The 20,685-nt window shown below is 32.8% G+C and overlaps 1 protein-coding gene and 1 long non-coding RNA gene across 2 annotated transcripts in view; one reads left to right on the top strand and one right to left on the bottom strand.

Annotated features, from left to right (window-relative positions):
• Positions 1–19,547, bottom strand: part of LOC143042730 (rho GTPase-activating protein 6-like) — a 72,594-nt gene extending 53,047 nt beyond the window's left edge. The window contains exon 1 of the mRNA XM_076215170.1: positions 19,220–19,547. Within this exon, the coding sequence (XP_076071285.1) occupies positions 19,220–19,253 (34 nt within the window). The 5' untranslated portion in view covers positions 19,254–19,547. The remainder of the gene's footprint in view (positions 1–19,219) is intronic.
• Positions 3,299–5,151, top strand: LOC143042729 (uncharacterized). The gene is made up of 2 exons (XR_012968107.1): positions 3,299–3,751; positions 4,436–5,151. It is a non-coding gene; the product is annotated as an uncharacterized LOC143042729 (long non-coding RNA).
• Positions 19,548–20,685: the final 1,138 nt, after the last annotated feature.

Raw genomic sequence — 20,685 nt, forward strand, 5'->3', positions numbered from 1 at the left:
TACAAAGGATTTTTTTACAAATAAATTGGATAAAAGAAAGATTTTTCTTCTGACTCAGTTTCCGTTTTGCAGCCGTGAATATATATATCAAAATGTGTAACTACATATTTGTGTACTTATTAACACTATTAGTGCCCAGGGCTGGACAATCCCATGACATAAAATGACCGATAACCAGATGATAATATCTCCATAATCACATCTGGGTCATCCTCGAAACATAAGCTGTCCTTTATATAAACTTATAGCCCCGGATATGTTTACAACTTTTTAATAAAAAATCAACATATTTGAGTTATGGATTTTATGATGAACATTTTAGATAAAACTTGTACATATACTTAATAAAACTAAGAAATAAACAGGCGCTGGTTTTGTATACTCAGTATACATTTTAAGAAAAAGATACTGGTAACAATGTATTAAACCCGTTTTTGATTTTTCAATGCAAACAAAAATAAAATATAACATGTATCAGAGCTATCTCCGACGGCTTTATATCAAGTCAATGTCATTAAACACTACCGTAGTAGGCTAATTGATATGAATAAAAACACATTTGGGATATCTACGTTAGTCAATGATATATCAACCCAACGACCCCAAGAAAAAAAACGAAATATCTGGACTTGAAGTATCAAGGGTCTGAGTTTTCTGGTAATTAACATTGTGTAAGAGTGTCACAACATTTGGTGTAGGCAAACTTATTAATAAGTTAGAGAACGGAAACTAGCATTTTTTTTTTCCATTTGCAAAGGAGCATAACTCTAGAACAGTAAAAGTTATACCACAAAATTTCAAACATGATCTGTATTTCGTGGTAATTTGCATTGTGTATAAATTTAATTACATTTGATTAAGGCAAACTTAAGTTAGAGAACAGAAAAGAAAAATGAGCATTTTTATCCCTTGTTGAGGGGCTCTAAAACGGTCATAATATCTATAAAGTGACACCACCAAAACTCAAACTTGATCTGTGTTTTGTGGTAATAAGCATTGTGTGTAAGTTCCATAATATATGTTTAAGGCGAACTAAAGTTTATAGAGAACGGAAACCAACTTTGGGACGTACGCGACGGACGAAGGTGAAACTTAATGTCCCCTTCTAATTGTCGGGGGCATAAAAATCATGAAAACAATAGATTTGGTAAAAAAGAATGAAAGGGGTCATGTAGTAGTACCTGTGTTAATGAATACTTGGATATTTATATGCAAATAAAAGGTCATGTAGGTTCTAAGTTCTTGTTTTCATGTCGGAATACTTGTGCAGCAGGGTGTTGTTATATTACATCTATAAGTAATGCATACAATTATTTTGATATGTATATTTATGCTATACTAGATAAATATGTTGATTGGAATTGTAGCAGGAATGTCAACAGTTGTAATAGCTGTACATAGAAATACATTCCAACAAATTATAACTCAATCGGATTCTGACATTTCAGATCATCATCTGTCCACGTGCGAAGTTCACCGAAGAGTGCGTTCGGACAAACTGGATTAAATTTCATCCCTATAATCACAAACAGGAGTTAAAGTCATAAAACTATGTTCAATGCTCGGAGCACAACAATCGTGTTGGAAACAGGAAATCCAGCATTTTGAATGGATGATTACGGAGTATGAGTACAATAAACTGACTCCAAAGTTTAATGACTTCCAGACAAGATCACACTCTGTTGAATTAATAATTCATCTATGGTGTCCTGCTAATTTTGATTAAACTCATTCAAACAAATCATACAAACAGGTAATGACATTTTCACTAAAGAGTACATTCAACTTTTACGACAAAGAAAAAATTCGACACTGAAATTAGTAAGCTATCATTCCTCATTTAGCCATCCGTATTTAGATTAACTATATAGTTTTAAATCGGGTTTTAACCTTAGGATTTTTGCAATAATGTATTATATCCACATGTGGTTTTTTGAACAATACAGTACAGTAATGTCTATAAAGGATTCTAACCTTTTTTACAGAAGATTTTCCTATTGAATTAAAACATTAATTAAAAAAAAAGTCATCCAAAACGAAAGGCAAAAGCGTTCTCACAAGTCCCTGCCATTAACTTATAAACTAAATTAAATTAAAGACATAACGTACAAAATGCTTGATTTTTAAAGCAAGGACATAAGTAGATAAGACCCATCTTCCAAGAACAGAGTAAAGCTCGGGATCTCGTTAACGCAAGACGTTAGACGAGAGTCTAATATCTTGCTTCGGAAGTTGGAATTTGGCGGAGAGTAGTATATGGGAATTTGGCGGAGAGTAGTATTTTTATATGAACCTCTTTCTTAGTTGGTGTTAGGTATCATGTATATTACAGTGATTGCATAACTGTAAAGATTTAAGATTTTAAAAATATGTTTCCATTTTTATTTATAGATCATTTTTCAGAGGTTTCTTTATTTGTTACCTTTTATCATGAAAACGTTGATTTTGTTTCAACATTTTAATTTGTACTGTCAGTCGAACTCCTGGTCAACATACCTTGATTTTTTTTTTCTTCTTTTATGGAGCAAGGGAGAAAACTCTATTTTCTAACTTAGGACGTTAACTCATTCTAAACTGTGGAAAGTTACAGGGAAATGTTTACAATTAAATCTGCACTTTTCACATCAATTTCTCTTCACATTTATTATTTGTCTAATTTGTTTTCTCGTTGAAATAATTTTGCTGATAATTTCCCATTGAAAAACGCATTATCAATTTATAAATTAACTTTGTTTTCAGTATTTGATAACCTCGTTTTTCTGTAAAACAAACTTTGACGTTAAGAAATTGGCAAAGAACCATAACAAAATCATTTCTTCTTAAGATTTATTGTATCTGTTTTGAGCAGAATCGAATTCCGCTAATTACCAATGTTTATATTTTGAGGTTAGTAGAACAACGACGAGCCAATAAAACATGATTAAATATCAAAACAAGAAAAACTTATACCTACCCACTAAACACATAACGTTCAAAGAACGTTGTGGATTGGTTCCTGTAAGGTTATTTCGGACCTTAACGTTACACGAACGTTGTGAGAACGTTAAAATGAAACGTTACAATTCAACGTTCTAGGAACGTTTTGTTTTAACGTTGTGTGGAAGTTTCAGTTTGGTTATGTTACAAATAATACGTTGTAGAAACGTTTAATATTAGTTACTTTTTAACGTTACTTTACTAACATTCTTAAAACGTTCGAATAATGTTCCTCATTTTGAAAAATAATCTTTCCAAAATTTAAAAAAAAAATAGCAAATTAATAGCAAAAAATGCAAGTAAGATGTTTGCCGTTTTGCATGTTAATCAAACCTTTATTTTGTTTCAGAAAGTGAATGCTGATAGTTTTTAAAACTAAAAAACCGACACTGTATTAAGAACAAAATAACTGTTTATTCTTTAAACATATAGATTGCTCGATTAAAAGTTAAAATTCATTATTCTCATTACTTATTATAACTTTTTTCATTCAACTTTAATTTGTGAAACATAATTAGCAATTAAATACATAATGATATTTGATACAGCCATTATGTTAATCAAGCATATTCTGATAAGGTTGACCTATAGAATGATGTTGACCAGATGTTAGACAAATTTCAAAGATAGTTGCTATGGTAATTAAGGTTATAGGAAATCTAAGTGTAATGGGATAGTCACTTTTGAGACTATTTCCTGTCGTGTATTTGTAAGAAAGCAGTGATAACAAAGAAAACAAAAGAGAAAATCGCATCATCTAAAGAGAAAGAAACATGTAAGTTGATTGTTACTTTAAAAATTCTGATATACGTATATGATTATGAATGACAAATAATACATGTTTTTTAACCACAAATAAAACTTTTTTCTTTCTGAAATCTTTGTTATAAAATGTGAAGATTGCATTTATAACCCTTATCAATGGAAAAGTGTATTTTCGAATTTTCCTTGTTACATATGTACATACTGTTTCAGAATGTTGTTTAATTATTTTTAGGTCATACAAATTTAAAAGAATTGGACAAAATGCACAATAAATTACTTTAAGTTAGTAACATAATAGCAATCCTTAATGCCACATCGGATTCGAAATTTGCAAATATATATGCATAATTAAAATGTTAAATATTATAATACCGATAATGCTGTTGTATTTAGATTTAACTTTGTATTTTTTTCACTAGAATTATTCATTGAGTTAGAACATTTTTTTACATGGTTCTGTTTCCTGTATCCATATCTACCCTCAATTTTCCGGCTAAACTTAGCTAGCACAGTGAAGTTTAACAATCTAAATAGATGTTGGAAGATGTGGTATGAGTGCCTTATCCCTATGGCATCGCCTTGTATAGTCTAGTTTTAAACAAGAGTCTTTTAGGATTTATCATATTTCGATAAGAAGTATACATGGACAATGATTGAGTACTCATTTGTTCATTTGTTCATTTATTTATTACAGGGGTAGTGAAATAATTCTTAATAATTTGCTACACTGGATAAGAATTAAACAAAAGACGGATTCAGAAAAAGTGCAAAATGAAAGTGTAGCAGAAAACAAAAGGAACAAACTTGTGAATACAACCCATGTTAGATTACAAAACTAGGAAATAACTGTATAAACCTAATGAAGTGAAATTACAGAACTAGGAAGTATGTGTATGAACATGATGAAGTGAATTACAAAACTAGGAAATAATTGTATGAACCGAATGAAGTGAAATTACAGAACTAGGAAATAACTGTATGAACCTAATGAAGTGAAATTACAGAACTAGGAAATAACTGTATGAACCTGATGAAATGAATTATATAACTAGGAAATAACTGTATGAACCTGATGAAGTGAAATTACAGAACAAGGAAATAATTGTATGAATATGATGAAGTGAATTACAGAACTAGGAAGTAATTGTATGAACAATACATGATGAAGTGAAATTATAGAACTAGGAAATAACTGTATGAACCTGATGTCAGAAGTGAATTACAGAACTAGGAAATAACTGTATGAGCATGATGAACCTGATGAAGTGAATTACATTTACAGAAATGAAACATCATGAATATACTTTATAATTTTCATTCTAGATCTGATGTTGCAACGTGTAGATACATAAAATTAAACTTTTAAGAATTTGCTCCTTGTCTAGCTAAAATAAATTATGTATTGGTATTCATATCTTTGTATTCATTATTTAAGAAAAATAGGTAACATGGATGTGTTGATTTAATTCATTCAAATATGGGTACAATTCCTGGAGAGAAAGATTAATTGATTGTTGTTTGCTAAAACGTCCAGTGGCACAATGTTCATGCATGTTCAGGAAGATGGAGAGAAAAACAACGTTTAGCCAATGAATGTAGATACGTTGGGCCATTGTTGTGCCAACATACAAATGTTGTCTGGGACTAGGCTAAATTTGGGTTCCAGATTGGTAACAAATGATTATATTTAGGTTCCAGATTGGTTACACAAGGTTCTATAAAGGTTTCTGATTGGTTACATAAGGTTCTATTAAGGTTCCAGATTGGTTATACAAGGTTCTATCAAGGTTCCAGTTTGGTTACACAAGGTTCTATTTAGGTTCCAGGTTGGTTTTCCAGAACGTTATATCATAACGTTCTTACAACGTAACTGGTAGTCCACACTTTTACGTTCCTACAATGTTAAATCACAACGTTCTCACAACGAAACAGAAACGTTCCTGGAACATTTCCTGAACGTTTTTGTGTTTTGTGGGTACATGCCAATGCAATGTTTGTTCTTTTCTTAGTAGACAAGAATACTTCAAATATTTTTCTTGTAAATAATCTGGAATGGCGCTTTCATAGCATAACTTGCATATATAAATACTTATTTAACTCTATGACCTGCCATGATCATGCAATCATGACAATTAAGTTACTTAGATACAAAAGATATAAATACTCAAGGGCAAATACAGTTACCATGATACAAAAGACATTATTACTCAAGGACCAACATGACAATGTTTAAATCTACCGAATCTTTGTTCTTGTAACATTTCAATTTTTGGGGGGACTGAAAAAAAAAATTAGTGTTGCACCACTGCCCCAGGTTAGGCTTTGGTTGGGCGCTAACAAACATGCTTAACCTGGCCACATTCTTTATTTTCCTAGTTCATGTCTGTCATATTTTTTTCGTAAATAATTTTGTTATAAATAAGGCCGTTAGTTTTCTCAATTGGAATGTTTAATATTTTCCAAAAGTTAGTGTCTTTTTACAGCCCATTATACGGCATTAATTTTCCTCATTGTTGAAGGCCATACGGTTGCCTAAATAGTTTTAAATTTTAAATTTAGTTGATAGGCTGCCTTCGTGGCCATCATTCCACACCCCTTATCTTTACATTATTAACAATAAAATTGAGAAAGGAAATGGGTAATGTGCTAAAGGGACAACAACCCGACCAAACAGCAGAAAACTGTGCGTTATTATGATATTAAACTTATATATCAGATAAATTAAAAAACGATTAACTCTACCACTATATGCTATTATTCAGTGGCAGATCCAGAACTTTTTATAAAGAGGGGTGCGCTGGCTGACCTAAGAGGGTCCCGTTCCAGTCCGACTTCAGTGATTCCCTAAATAATCAACCAAAGTTTCCCACAAAAGGGGGGGGGGGTCAGTCCCCTCTGAATCCTCCTATGTTAGGTGAAATTGATACTGTAGACAGATGGGTATCGATATTAACGAATCATGATTGACCTTGAATATATGAGCTTGAACAAAAATATACAAGAGCCTGGAAATTTGATGGTCCTATTTAGTAAAATCCTTCCAACGCATATTTCTAAACATATCTGCTAGATTCACTGCTAGTGTTCCTTATCAAACATTTAAATCTTCTTCTGTTCCTTATTAATCATACCCGGGTATGATTGGTAAGGAGAAAGTGTATCAATCAGTATGATTGGTTAAGGAGAAGGTGTATCAATCGGTATGATTGGTACGGAATAGGAAACCGAATAGTGAATGTTTTGCTGCTCAACTTTTACATCTATCCCATGCACCAATACACTGCTCCTGTTCTTTACCAATCCTGCCCATTTGCTGCTCTTTACCAATCTGGTACATTCACTGCCACGTCACTATTCTTTAACAACCATGCCTTTACCCATTCAATGCTCCTATTCCTTATCAATTCTACCCTTTCAATGCCCTTATTCCTTATAAATTTTACTCATTCACTACTGCTATCCCATTTTTTATCCATTTTTTCCGATTCACAGCTCACTTTCGTTACCTATCCAGCCCATTTACTGCTCATATTCTTCACCAATCCAGCCCATTCACTACTCATATTCTTTACCAATCCAACCCATTCACTGCTCCTATTCCTTATCAATTATACTTATTCGGTACTCATATTCTTTACCAATCCAGCCAATTAACTGCTAATATCCTTTACCAATCCAGCTTATTCACTGCTCATATTCTTTACCAATCCAGCCCATTATCTGCTCATATTCTTTACCAATCCAGCTCATTATTTGCTCATATTCTTTACCAATCCAGCTCATTATCTGCTCATATTCTTTACCCATCTAGCCCATTCACTACTCATATTCTTTACCAATCCAGCCCATTTACTGCTCATATTCTTTAATAATCCATCCCATTCACCACTCCTATTCCTTATCAATCCTTCCAACTCACTTCTCCTTTTCCTTATCAAACCTACGCATTCACTGCTCCTTTTCCTTATAAATCCTACCCATAATGCAGTCAGTGCTCCTCTTCATTATCAATCCTACGCATTCACTGCTCCTTATCCTTATCAATCCTACCCGTTCACTGCTCCTATTCCTTGTCATTTCTAACAATTCACTACCCCTATACATTACCAATTCTACTCATAAACTGTCCCTATTCATTACAAATTCTACTCATATACTGATCCTATACATTACAAGTTCTACTCATAGACTACCCCTATACATCACCAATTCTACTCATATACCGCCCCTATACATTACCAATTCTATTCATAGCATGCTCCTATACATTACCAATTCTACTCATATACCGCCCCTATACAGTACCAATTCTATTCATAGAATACTCCTAAACATTACCAATTCTACTCATAGACTACCCCTATACATTACCAATTCTACTCATAGACTACCTCTATACATTACCAATTCTAATCACATACCGCCCCTATACAGTACCAATTATATTCATAGAATTCTCCTATACATTACCTATTCTAATCATAGAATGCTCTTATATACTATATATATCTAGATCTATTTCTACCAATTCTTCAACCCATTGACACTTTTCCCCCTAAGCCTTTCTTATTCTCTCTCACAGAGGTTTTAGCTATTAGACATACTTGGAAAATCTTTAAACATTTTTGCATACACAATTAAGTGCAAGTAAACGAAATATAATCTCGCATTGATAATCTTGAAGTTGCACAAAAAAAACTGCGCGCAATTATAAAAAACGACAGAAACAGCAATATTAAGTTACATGTACACAAGATAATACACAGTGTGCATCATGCATGCATCAATTTTCTACAATCTTCTAAGTTAAATTTACAACTTCAAAGTAAACATATACTTATTTTGAATGACGTCATAACATAATTGTTTAATAATATGCGATATTTATATTCAAACTATCGTTAACTTGTTATTACCACGTGTTCATTAAACGATAATCACGTTAAAGAAATATAAAATGCCAGCATCAAAGAAACCAAAGTTGAGATTTCGTTAAAGAAAATAAAAATGCACCTCATAACTTGTATGTATATCAGAAATGACGATGTTTATAATATCTAAGTGTGAAACAGTCTAGTAGTTATTTTCTAAACAATATTCAGTACGAGAACATATGCATCCTGATTTTTACCAGACCGACAATATTAGACAACCGTTCATATCAAGGGCGAACTAAAGTGCGGACGATTATGTCGGGACTCCCCCTTTTTTATGAAACTTTTGGTTGTTTTTATAGGAAATCACTGAAGCATGATGGGAGCGGAGCCCCTTTATTAGTTAGGGGAAATCCTAGATTCGCAACTGCATATAAAGACGCGTCTGCGTTCTTTCTTTGTCTGAGCCCATTTGTTTTTATTCTTGCTAATTTCTTTAATACTTTAAAAGTATTTTATTTTGTCAACCATTTTACTAGTCTTTCAGTACAAGTAAGGACAGACAGATCAGGGTGGATAGTATGTTTGAGTGTTTTGACAAGGGCATCTGACATAGAGAGTTCTCTGGTTTCTGACATAGAGAGTTCTCTGGTTTCATTATAAAAAGAAGCGATATGGTAGGATGGCAAATGAAACATCGATCCTATGAAGGCGAAAGGCCAAAGATGTTAACCAAAACAGGTCACCGTTGAGGCTTCAACAGTTTTCAGTTAAAACCTATACTGTATATTGAAATCTTTGTGCAACTCTTTCTACTGCAAATGAGAATAGGATCTTATCTCCATTTTATTTCGAAATGCATATCAAATTACGGGGAAATCATCTTCAAAAGATCTAAGATTCCCATTGCTATAACTTAACATGGTATTTCCAGAGTCCTATATCTAAAAGTAACGGCTTTTGTAGATGATAAGGCCTAGCCAACCCCTCCCCGTTTTGCATAGCAGTCATCTCAATTTATGCAGATATTTAAATCGCAAAAAGAGTTACATCAACTAACCTTGAACATTACTTATCCGTAAATAGTTTCATGTACAAAATCACAGTTATTAATTAAAAAAGTAATTAAAGTATAAGCGCTTGACAAGGTACTATTATTTTACCTATCAAAGCATAAATTGGTTGTAAACTGATGGCTCTTGAGAACATCAAAATCAAAAACTATAACGATTTGATTGTTTATATGTATTGACATAAGACTTTCGATTAAAAAAAATCTGATTCTACGTTTTCGAGCGTTGGTTGTTTTCGGGCAAATAAATCAAAAAAGCTTTGGACAGTTTAATTTTTGATGAAAAGTTGGCCACTAATTTATATCTGAAATAAGCTCCTTTTAGTTTTGTCTTTATTTCTGATAAGTCATTGCAGAGTTCTGAAACTTCATTAATCGTCGAAAAAGCGTTAGAAATTCTTCATTTTTTCACATTTTTGACGGTTATAGAATTGTATTTCTTCAAAAATCGTGGCCAGTACTTAATGTCAAATTATTCATGTTTGGTGTCAATGTGTTCCACGATGTTGGGCATATTCACCTCTTTTTTTGTGATTTGGGGTTTTGGGAAGGGGTCTACTTGAGAATGCAGTGCTCACAATATTTCTAGTTGATCATATCAATTCATGTAAAGCAAAAAGAGGAGTTATAACGGGCAACCAGCGTATTGGGCGCTCAGTGCAAAGCTCTTTTTTTCTATTTTCTGTAAATCCCATCCAGATCATCTTCTAAACGATTGTCAATATTTCGGCATAATACGGAATGTTTCGGCATAGTACGGAATGTTTCGGCATGGTACGGAATGTTTCGGCATAGTACGGAATGTTTCGGCATATTACGGAAGTTCACTGCTCAGTTTCAAAATAAATAGCTTTCCATAAAACTATTATATATTGAAAGGGGGTTAATTGAGGAAACAAAAATAATAGGGGTCAATGTGCTTGTTTTCGAGATATTAGCCATTGGAATTTTGGCAGGAAAATGTTCTCTGGTTGATCATATCAATTCATAATGGCGTTCATTATCACTGAACTAGTATATATATATTTTTTTAGGGGCCAGCTGAAGGACGCTACCGGGTGCGGGATTCTCGCTGCATTGAAGACCTGTTGGTGACCTTCTGCTGTTGTCTGTTTTATAGTCGGGTTGTTGCCTCTTTGACACATTCCCCATTTCCATTCTCAATTTTATCTCTTGATTTTTCATAGCTTTATCATTGACAAGTTTAAGTTCTCAAAAACTATAACAACGATTTCATAAGACTTTAACAGATAGCTTATACAAATACATGTAAAAGATTTATCAAAAGAAAAATGGAGGTCAATGGGGAAATTTTTTTAAGGCATAAAATCAGAGGATTCCGAAAATTTGACAAAAGTTCGAAACATGACAAGCAAATTCCTTAAGCACATATTTGATGAAATAATATCTACTGTCGAATATACAGTTTTTTCGTTACTTTGAAGATTTGCCCTTCAGCCTTCTCTCATTGCCAACGTCCAAATCAAACTTCAAAGAGAAACAAATTCCATCTACAGATCGATCCACTATATATAGTATTCAAATCAAATTTTAACAAAAAGATTACAATGAATTTTCTGCTGGCCTTTTCAAATGACATATGGCCTATTATAGAAATGTTCGGAAAGGGATCACTGTCTTCCAAAATGGGGCCGTTCCAGTCATGCTTTAGTTATTACCTATAAAACCAACCAATTTTTCCCACTAAAGGGGGGTCCGGTCACCCTGCCACCCCTTAATCTGCCTCTGAGATTTTGTGTTAGAAAGTAAAGTGACTTTTTAGGGGAAATGAAAAATATATTACATGCATCAAATAAACAATTAATAGTTTGCTTGAATTTTAACAAAATCTTGTTGTTTGAGGGGGGGGTAGTATAAAGAAGATACCTAATATACATGTACGAAACGGAATAGCAGTAATTAAGATTTAGTTCAAGTTACGACTAAGTTAAGTGGTGGTCGCTCTTAATTCCTGAAAACGGAATAGTGCTTGGATTTGGACTGGCAAATATTCCATTGTTTTATTCTATATGGCCAATCATTCTATTTCAATACAATAAACCAAGTCACAAAATCATTACAGAAGTTTAGGTAAGGAATAAACATTAATTATGGCGTCGGACCGAAGGGAGCTAATTTAGGGATCTAAAACAAAATAAAGGCAGGACAGGAGTTTTGAATAAAGAAATACAGGATGAATAACTTGGCAAGAAGGATGACAATTTATGTAAAAAGAGTCAGGATTAAAAATAAAAAGGCAGGACCGAATAGAGTGAAAAGTAAAAAGGCAAAATAGAAATAACAATCCCCCCATAAAAATCAAAGGGTAGCTCTCTAGGCTAGACATTGTGGTAGGTACTAGTATCAAAACTGTAGATTTCAGATCAAGAAAATGTCAAAGTTATCATTATAACAACTGAAAGGAACGCAAAATACAATGAGGCGACAACAACTACACCAGCGAGACATGTTATATATTTTGAAATTCATTAACCGCGAAAATGCTGGTAAAAAAATATTACAAAGAATATATAAATCACTGTAATTTCAACCACCTACGGAGTTTACTTAATTGCGAAAACATATGGAAATTGGGTCAATTGTTACTATTGTGTTGTATTTTAAGATCAGTGATTGATGCCACAACTAACATGCACAGGTAAGCTCCATTGTTGCTGAAAATTCATATACCTTTCCGTTTCATCTTTTCCTGTTAACAATTGCTAAATATACATTAACAGACAGCTTAAATCATAATTTCATGCTGAAGTCATCATTTGCATCAATTTATTATTTTAACATATTTTCAACACATAACCTGCACACGACCTTTTTATTTTCTGCTATGTAACATTTGCAAAGTAAGTGTTTACACAATTTTCCATAGCAACATACACGTCACATCTATAATGCTTTTCCCCGTAACGTATCCCAAGGTCAGATTTCGAAATGGTATTGCCTTTGGCATTTGTTGGACAATAATAGCACAGTAAAGTGATGAGATGAGATGTAGGTTTTGATACTGACAGTCACGTTAAATGTTGACCTCCTCAAATCATCACTTTACTATATGCTAATGCCACGAAACAAGGAATTAATCGAGAAAAAAAAGTGCTGTAGAAATCTGAGACAAGAGCCAAAAACTGAAAAATCCAAAGGAATTATGAATTATTGGCATATTTTTTCTGTCACGTGTGGTCCTGAGGTACATGCATGTGTCAAATATCTCAAGCCTGTGCCATACTGAAATTATACAGTAATTCATTCTATGGGTATCAACATTTGAATCTAGGACTCCTAAATCCGTAGTTTGGGTTCAATACAAAACTATGTGGGTATGATTGCCAATGAGACAACATTCCACAAGATACCAACTTCCACAAAAATTAACAACTATATGTCACTGTACGGCCTTCAACAATAGGTAAACCCCTTACCGCAAAGTCAGCTTATTTACCCCGAAATGAGAATAACTGCATTTAGAAAAAAGAAAAGGGGTAAAAATTAGCAAAACAGTAGCATAAAAATCGAGTAGAAAATAGTATTTTTATGAAAAACGGATTAAGTAAGTTTATTTCAAATAACGAAATGAGTTCTCCTATGTATACATACATTCTGTATACACATCTCATTACTTTTATAATGATTTAGAGCAGAAAACGGGTAGGAATAAGCAAAACAGTCACGTAAAAATCGATTAAGTAAATAGTCTAATTATGGAAAACAGGTTAAGTAAGTTTATTTCAAATGATGAAATTAGTTCCATGTATACATTCGATGATTCTTCGTTCAGCTGCACTAGGCGTGATTACCTGCACGTAGAATATGTTGTATATGAAAAAAGGAAAAGTGTGCTATATTGAATGAATGTTGGTCGCTTAATGTCCAGTGGCAACTATTTCATGCATATAACAAGAACGAGAACAAATCAACAAATAAATACAATAGGTAGGTCCGTTTATAGAGGTGAGCTGGGTTGCAAGTCGAGAATTTAGACTGTAACGTGAAAATGGATGAGCATTGATCGAAAAAAGGGGATTCAAATGCTCCAGACCCCCACCCCACACTTTTCCACACTTGGGTCCATCACTGCAAATGATACAGAACCCGGTGTATAATAATCCAATGGTAGCAAAACAGACCATATTTGTGCGTCTGAAATACTTTTTACTGGACTAACCTTCATCAATTAACGTACACTGAAAGCAACCAATGCAAAAAGGTCATACCAGAAAATTGAGAACCCTTCAAAAAATACAATTCGAATATATAATAAATTTAGAATGCAGTATAAAAGTTTTTTTCCTAAAAAGCGTATAAAATCAAATTGCTATGAATATAGAAATCAATATATACATATTGCAGCCAACATTTTGGAAAGAAATATAATGGAGAGACTTAAAACGGTTCATTTAGTTTTCAAAAGGTATTGTTTGTGTATTTTGGAAATATGCACATATGATGCAAGTAGATGCAAAGGCAAGTAAAAATGTAATTAGTTTTCAAGCTGGCCACAACTTACAGTAAAAAAAAATTATATTGCATGTAGAAGGGGCAGATCCAGCCATTTTTAACACAAGGTTCCCACCCCAGGAAAATAGGGAGGGGGTTGAAACATATGTATAGATCGTCCAAAAAAGGGGTGTTTCAGGACCACCACCCCCACCCCTCCCTCGGCCGCCTTGATCCGCCACTGTGTAGTAACCTTTAAAAAAAATCTGAATTTATAGTCAAGAATAAATCTTCATAATGACTGCATTGCAATCAACGAACAGACTTAAACAAGTAGTTTTCATTTGATTTATAGTACAACTACTTCAAAACCTAATTCTTGTAAATGACCGACTCCTATTTCTAGCCAGTCATAAACACTTCTGTTAAATAATTATACGCTTTAATCTATAAAGACGTAGAGGTGGCCTTCGTAAATATACTGAATATTTGACGTTTGTAAAAATAGCACTAATGATAAACACAAACGTAGAAATAAGATAAAAATGGAATCGCTTGGGAGTGAGTCATCAGGCAGCAGTGTGCATCAAAATGCACAACAATATGCATAGTAACACCTGATTAGATATACATAATTATATTTCCACGTTCATTATCTATAAATATATAAGTTCTTGAAAATACAAGGTTATAGGTTGAAGGTGGTCGTAGGACACTATCTTTTTGAAAGATTTAGTATACATGAATTATTAGATTTCACTGAAAAGTATATCTTTATTCTTATCTCAAAGTGAATATTTAGTTTTAACATATTTCATTGTCTTACTTAAATGGGTTTAGAGCATGTTATCCATTTGTCTTTGTCTGTTCCAACTTAACTTGATTTTTAGAGATTTTGAAAGAAAATGTTTAACAAATGTGAAAAAAACTAATTTTTTTAAGTCAGTTACTAGTACACACAGCAACAGAATCATAAGCAGACAAAATTTCGACTACAGGCTTGATATGCATAAAACCACTTAAGTTAAGATATCCAATTATTGTCCTAATTTATCTTACTAGGACATATAGAAAATCCGCAAGTTCGGAACAAATCTTAACCAAATAGATTTATGGAAATTAGCTCAGGCTGAAGGTATGGACCAAATTCAATGATAGGACTAAACAAATAGTGAACGCTTAATTTTCCGATCTACCTACCTACCTAGTGGCAGATCCAGAAATTTTCATAAGTGGGGGCGGGCCCTTACCCCCTCCCCCTCCTAAATCCGTCTCTGCTACCAGGCATGGGTAGACAACATTAAACGAAGATTATGTTAATAGTTATCAAAGTACCAGGATTATAATTTTGTACGCCAGACGCGCGTTTCGTCTACATAAGACTCATCAGTGACGCTCATATCAAAATATTTATATAGCCAAACAAGTACAAAGTTGAAGAGCATTTAGGATCCAAAATTCCAAAAAGTTGTGAGTGACTTTACTGTTGTTACATGGATTTACTATACAATTCGAACCCATTGTAAACTGTCAGTCACTTGTAATTATACAATACATATCTACTGAGTGGAGGGGGTGTTGTTTATATGCAACAGTGACATGTTATTGAACCCTGCTATACATCTCAGCTATGCTGCGTTAAACTGGTATGCTTTTCATCAGATTAAAAACAACAACACGTTTTTATCAAACTGACTTGTAGGTCATACTCAATAACTTGGTATACCGCTATGTACTTTCGATTCCATTTTGCTCGGCGTTAATTTGTCCCGAAGTTTTAATTTTATCTTTATTTTGAGGAATTGTTTTTATAATGAATCTCTTTCAGTCTTGGACTCATGGTTCAATATAGGGCTTATATGAAACTGTTGATACGTGTATGCTCAGTCTTCAGTGATTGCTGAGGGTTTTTTTTCGTCTTTTCGCCGTTACATTTTTTTGTCATAAAGGTTTCAGTTTATCTTCGACCTGTGATTTTTACATATTCCCTTGGTGTCTTCAGTCTAATTGTTTGGTTACTATAAAAAGTAAAATCACAAAAATACTGAAGTCAGAGGAAAATCAATTCGGAAAGTCTATAATCACATTGCAAAATCAAATAATAAAACGCATCAAAACCGAATGGACAAGAACTGTCATATTCCTGACTTGGTACAGGCATTTTCAAATGTAGAAAATGGTGGATTGAACCTGCTTTTTTAGCTAGCTAAACCTCTCACTTGATACCAAATGACTGGCGATTTTGGCTATACATTTATGTTCACAATTTGTCCTGCATCATATTATTTCCTTGCATTTAGCGACTAGCATTTTGGCAAATACTTTTTATTTTTATTTTATTACACGTTTTTACTCATATATATATATATATATATATATATATATATATATTAATGTAAATACCATTCATCAAAATATTTATTCTTTATAATCTTTTCAGGTGGTCAGTGGCACTGCTGTTTCATTTGCATTTATATTTACAACGCATGTTTCCTCGTATTTATACATTCCTGGGCCTGTATGCATAAAGCTTCTTTAGTTGAGATTTGTTCCAAACGGACGGCTTTTTCTACAGTCCTACGATTAATTTAAACTGGAGTCCCCTGTTGTGTTCACTTATTTGTGAGAAGCTTTAGATGGAATGGTGGACTAGATTACGATAAATTAGTACTGCGATCGGATTTCTAAACTGACGTGGTTTTACGAGCCCGGGACTTTTTCAACGGCTATTTAACTTCGACCGTTACGGGTTCAGTTAAATCTAGAATGGCTTTTTTTTTTTTATCTCACTTCGACAATTATGGGTTAAGGTAAATCTAGAATGCGTTTTGGACGCACGAAATTAATATTGTGTTGTTTTGGAATAAATTATACGATGTCTTTTGTGTTGCACTATGATAATATATCTTAAGGAAGTTCGCTGCTCAGTTTCAGAATAAAAAAACCTTCTATAAAACTAGTATATATTGATGGAGGATTCATCGAGGAATAAAAAAAGCAAAACAAATATAGGGGTCAATGTGATTGTTTTCGAGATATTATCCATCAAAATTTAGCGGGAAAATGCTCTCTCTTGGTTTTTCTTAGCTTTATCATTGACCAGTCAAAGTTCTCAAAAACTATTAAAAAATAAATAAGATTTTGTAAGACTTTTACATACGGCTTATAATTATACATGTATAAGATCAATAAAAAGAAAAATGGGGTACATGGGCAAAACTTTTTAAGGCATTCAAATTGATAAAACCAGAGGATTTCGAAAATCTGACAAAAATTCCGAAACATGACAAGCAAACATCCTTAAGTTTGAGTGCATGTCTATCATGTCTATTTGATATCAGTATGCTGTCTCATTGACGTTTACAAAATATTTCCTTTTATTCCAAAATGGCCTTTGTAGGGTTTTTTTATTTTGCGGAATTCTATGTATTTATTGACTGTGACTTTTTAAAAATCTAGTAGCGATTACAACACACGTCGATTATAGATAAAGCATGTCGTCAAAGATCAGCTTGGTTGTTTTAAGTCGAACACGAAAAGTCAGCAGTTCAAATTTCTATAGTGTACATTTTGAAAACTCTCTATATTCAAGCTGCATTTTCTTATAATAACAATTATGATCAATTATGAACCAAGTCTATAAATACATTTGTGATCGAATTCGAAGTAGACCACCAAAGTGAATATTTGACTTGTTTGCTTTAGCAATAAAGCTTGATATATATGTGTGAAATGTAAACAACGTGTGAATTATTATCTCCTAATGTATGCAAAATGATACTTAATGAATAATACATTTGTTGTGTGAAAATATCATCTCTGAAAAATATCTCTTGCCAAGTCTGGGTGAAGAAAAAAATCTTCTTAGTTATGCCAATTAATTTTTTGTATAATTAGTACATTTGTTCTTACGACAATGTACGTTTCCATCAGAATCAATAACACATAATTAATTGATTTATTTATTTATTTACTTATTTTGTTTTTATATTGGGAGTTTCTTCGGTCTAACCATGGCAGACTGTATTATATTGACGTCAATATAATACGTCCATGGTATAACGTTTACACTTTGGTAATTGTCTTACGCAATAAGCGTCACAAGAACACAGATCTCTAAACCTGGTTCCTATAACAACCTGTACTGTTCCTTGTTCACGTGCATAAACGTGAACCTCTTTCTCACCATCCATCCATTTTTAATAAAACATAAAGGATAACAAATGTTACACAAATCATTCAATTAAACAAATAATTATAATATGCATCCTGTTATGTTTTAAGAATTGCTTTCGGAACCATGTCTTTCTTAGACTACACAATACATTTTATACATGTAGTATATATACATGATATATGCTTGATTCGTTTTTTACTGATGTGTCAGTTCTATCCAACGAGAAGTAGACCTCAGATCAAACTCAACTTTATGATAGTAGTACCTTTAAGTTTGGTAATATGCAACTTATTATTTTATAAGATTTGCTTTCGGAACCATGTCATTCTTATGCTTAAAGTTAGTATGCTTATTCTGTTTGGATGGTTTTACACATGTCATTGTTGATCATTGTTGAGACCATTGCAGCTTGATTGTTCGGAGTGAGCCAAGGCTCGTGTTGGAGACCGTACTTAGACCTTTGATTTTGTTTTTTTACAAACTGTGACTTGGATGGAAAGTTGTCTCAATGTACAGTAAATGGCACTCATACCACATCTTATATCTATATACGTGACTTTGTCAGATTTCAGTCCTATCCGGTCATCAGTTTGCACCCGAAATCAGTGTTGGTCGTCCACAGATTGACATAAGTATAGTGCCATTGAGATACTTTAAAATATTGGAAGATGGTTGCGATAAGCTATTGTGATATGTCGCAATCAGATTTCTACGATCAGGTTGTGATTTTGTGTTAAAATGTTTGAAGCTTATCATGATTAAATATTCCAAATTGTGTTCAATTCATCAATTTAATCGTTCTTAGAATTTATATATTTTTGGTGTGCATTTTATCTATGTATACTATCAAAACGCAATTTACATGCATGTTTCATCATTTCGTATTTGCATAAATCTACTTACTTTTTTCGCGCAAAACTTGTCTAACCACTCCCATTGGGTCTGTTGTTCAGTGTTCATCACAAAATATAAAAATCCTTCCAAGAAACACAATTTTTAAGCAACTTAACCACAAAGCAGTTAATGTATGAATTTTCAAAGTCAATAACATCGTCTTACATTTCTTGAGTAAAGTCACAAAAACTATAAACAAAACAAGTTTAACGACATAACAACCTAATTTTCACTATCTTTAAAGCACAGCAATATCGCAATAAAATATAATTATGACTGAATTATTTCTCATTACATAGCGTGTACAAGAAGGCTATTTAGTTAATTACTCAGAAATCTTAAGTATTCTTCTACTGATAGGTAGTATTTGCTTGATTTTGTCCGCCATTCTAGATGAGAATGATTACCAATGCCTACGTCATAGCCGACTTATATGGCACGGCTGTAACACTACCTGTAGATATAGTCTATTTCATATAAGTAACATACAATCGTACTTTCACTTTTAATTCTATATTCCGTTTCGTAACATAATTTGATAAACTTATTTTATGTATTAGTTTGCTATTAGTTTGCGTCACGGCGAAATTGCACGCACCTGTTCTTTTTCCTCTATTTCGTGTTGATATATCTTGTTATAAGTTCTATATTGCAGGCATTAATATCTAAGGTATTTTGTTATGATTTGTGGAATAGTTTAGTTATATTTGAACGACTCTCTGTTCTATAAATTATTCAGTTATGATATTTTAAGTTAGCAGATGAATAATAAAATGCTAATTAAAAATATATATATTAAACTACAATTAAAATGTATTTTACCACCATTGTTGGTATTTCGAAGTAGTGTAAAAAGGATTTACATCATAAGAAGGTACTCTGTCTTATTATAATTTTTTTTTACACTTTTTAGAACGTTAACGCGCTCTTTATATGATGATTTGAGTAATCTGGTAACACGAATTATACAGAATACATATTTGGTTGGTTGCTTCAGGGCTCAAAAACGTTAGCTATGATAACCTTGCAGTTTCTGAAAGACAAACAAAGAATCGTTTAGCATCTTTCTTTTTAATGATTTTTTTCTCTTTATAATTTTATGAATTACTAACATGACGAATGTTGCAAAGGTAGTTTTTATAAATTGTGGAATTATCGATGAATTTATATTCAGACGGATAAAATCTTTAAATGATTGGTCGATTGATGGTTGCTCATAACGTCCAGCGAGGAATATTACAGGCACATTTAAATTGTGAAACGAAGTTACCCTGTGTTCAGGACTGTGTTCATTAGACGTTCGCGGTACCGCTATGTATGTATAGTAACGTCATGCTACTTATGACGTTGAGATTTATGTGCAAATGGAGTTTAGAATCAATACAAGTAAAACCAGCTAGTATTTCTTATTTGTGCCTAAAAAGTCTGATTATACCACTCTAAGATATTGGTGCCGTAGGACCAAGATGAGTTCC

Source organism: Mytilus galloprovincialis, chromosome 8 (assembly GCF_965363235.1).
Source record: "Mytilus galloprovincialis chromosome 8, xbMytGall1.hap1.1, whole genome shotgun sequence".
Lineage (NCBI taxonomy): Eukaryota > Metazoa > Mollusca > Bivalvia > Mytilida > Mytilidae > Mytilus > Mytilus galloprovincialis.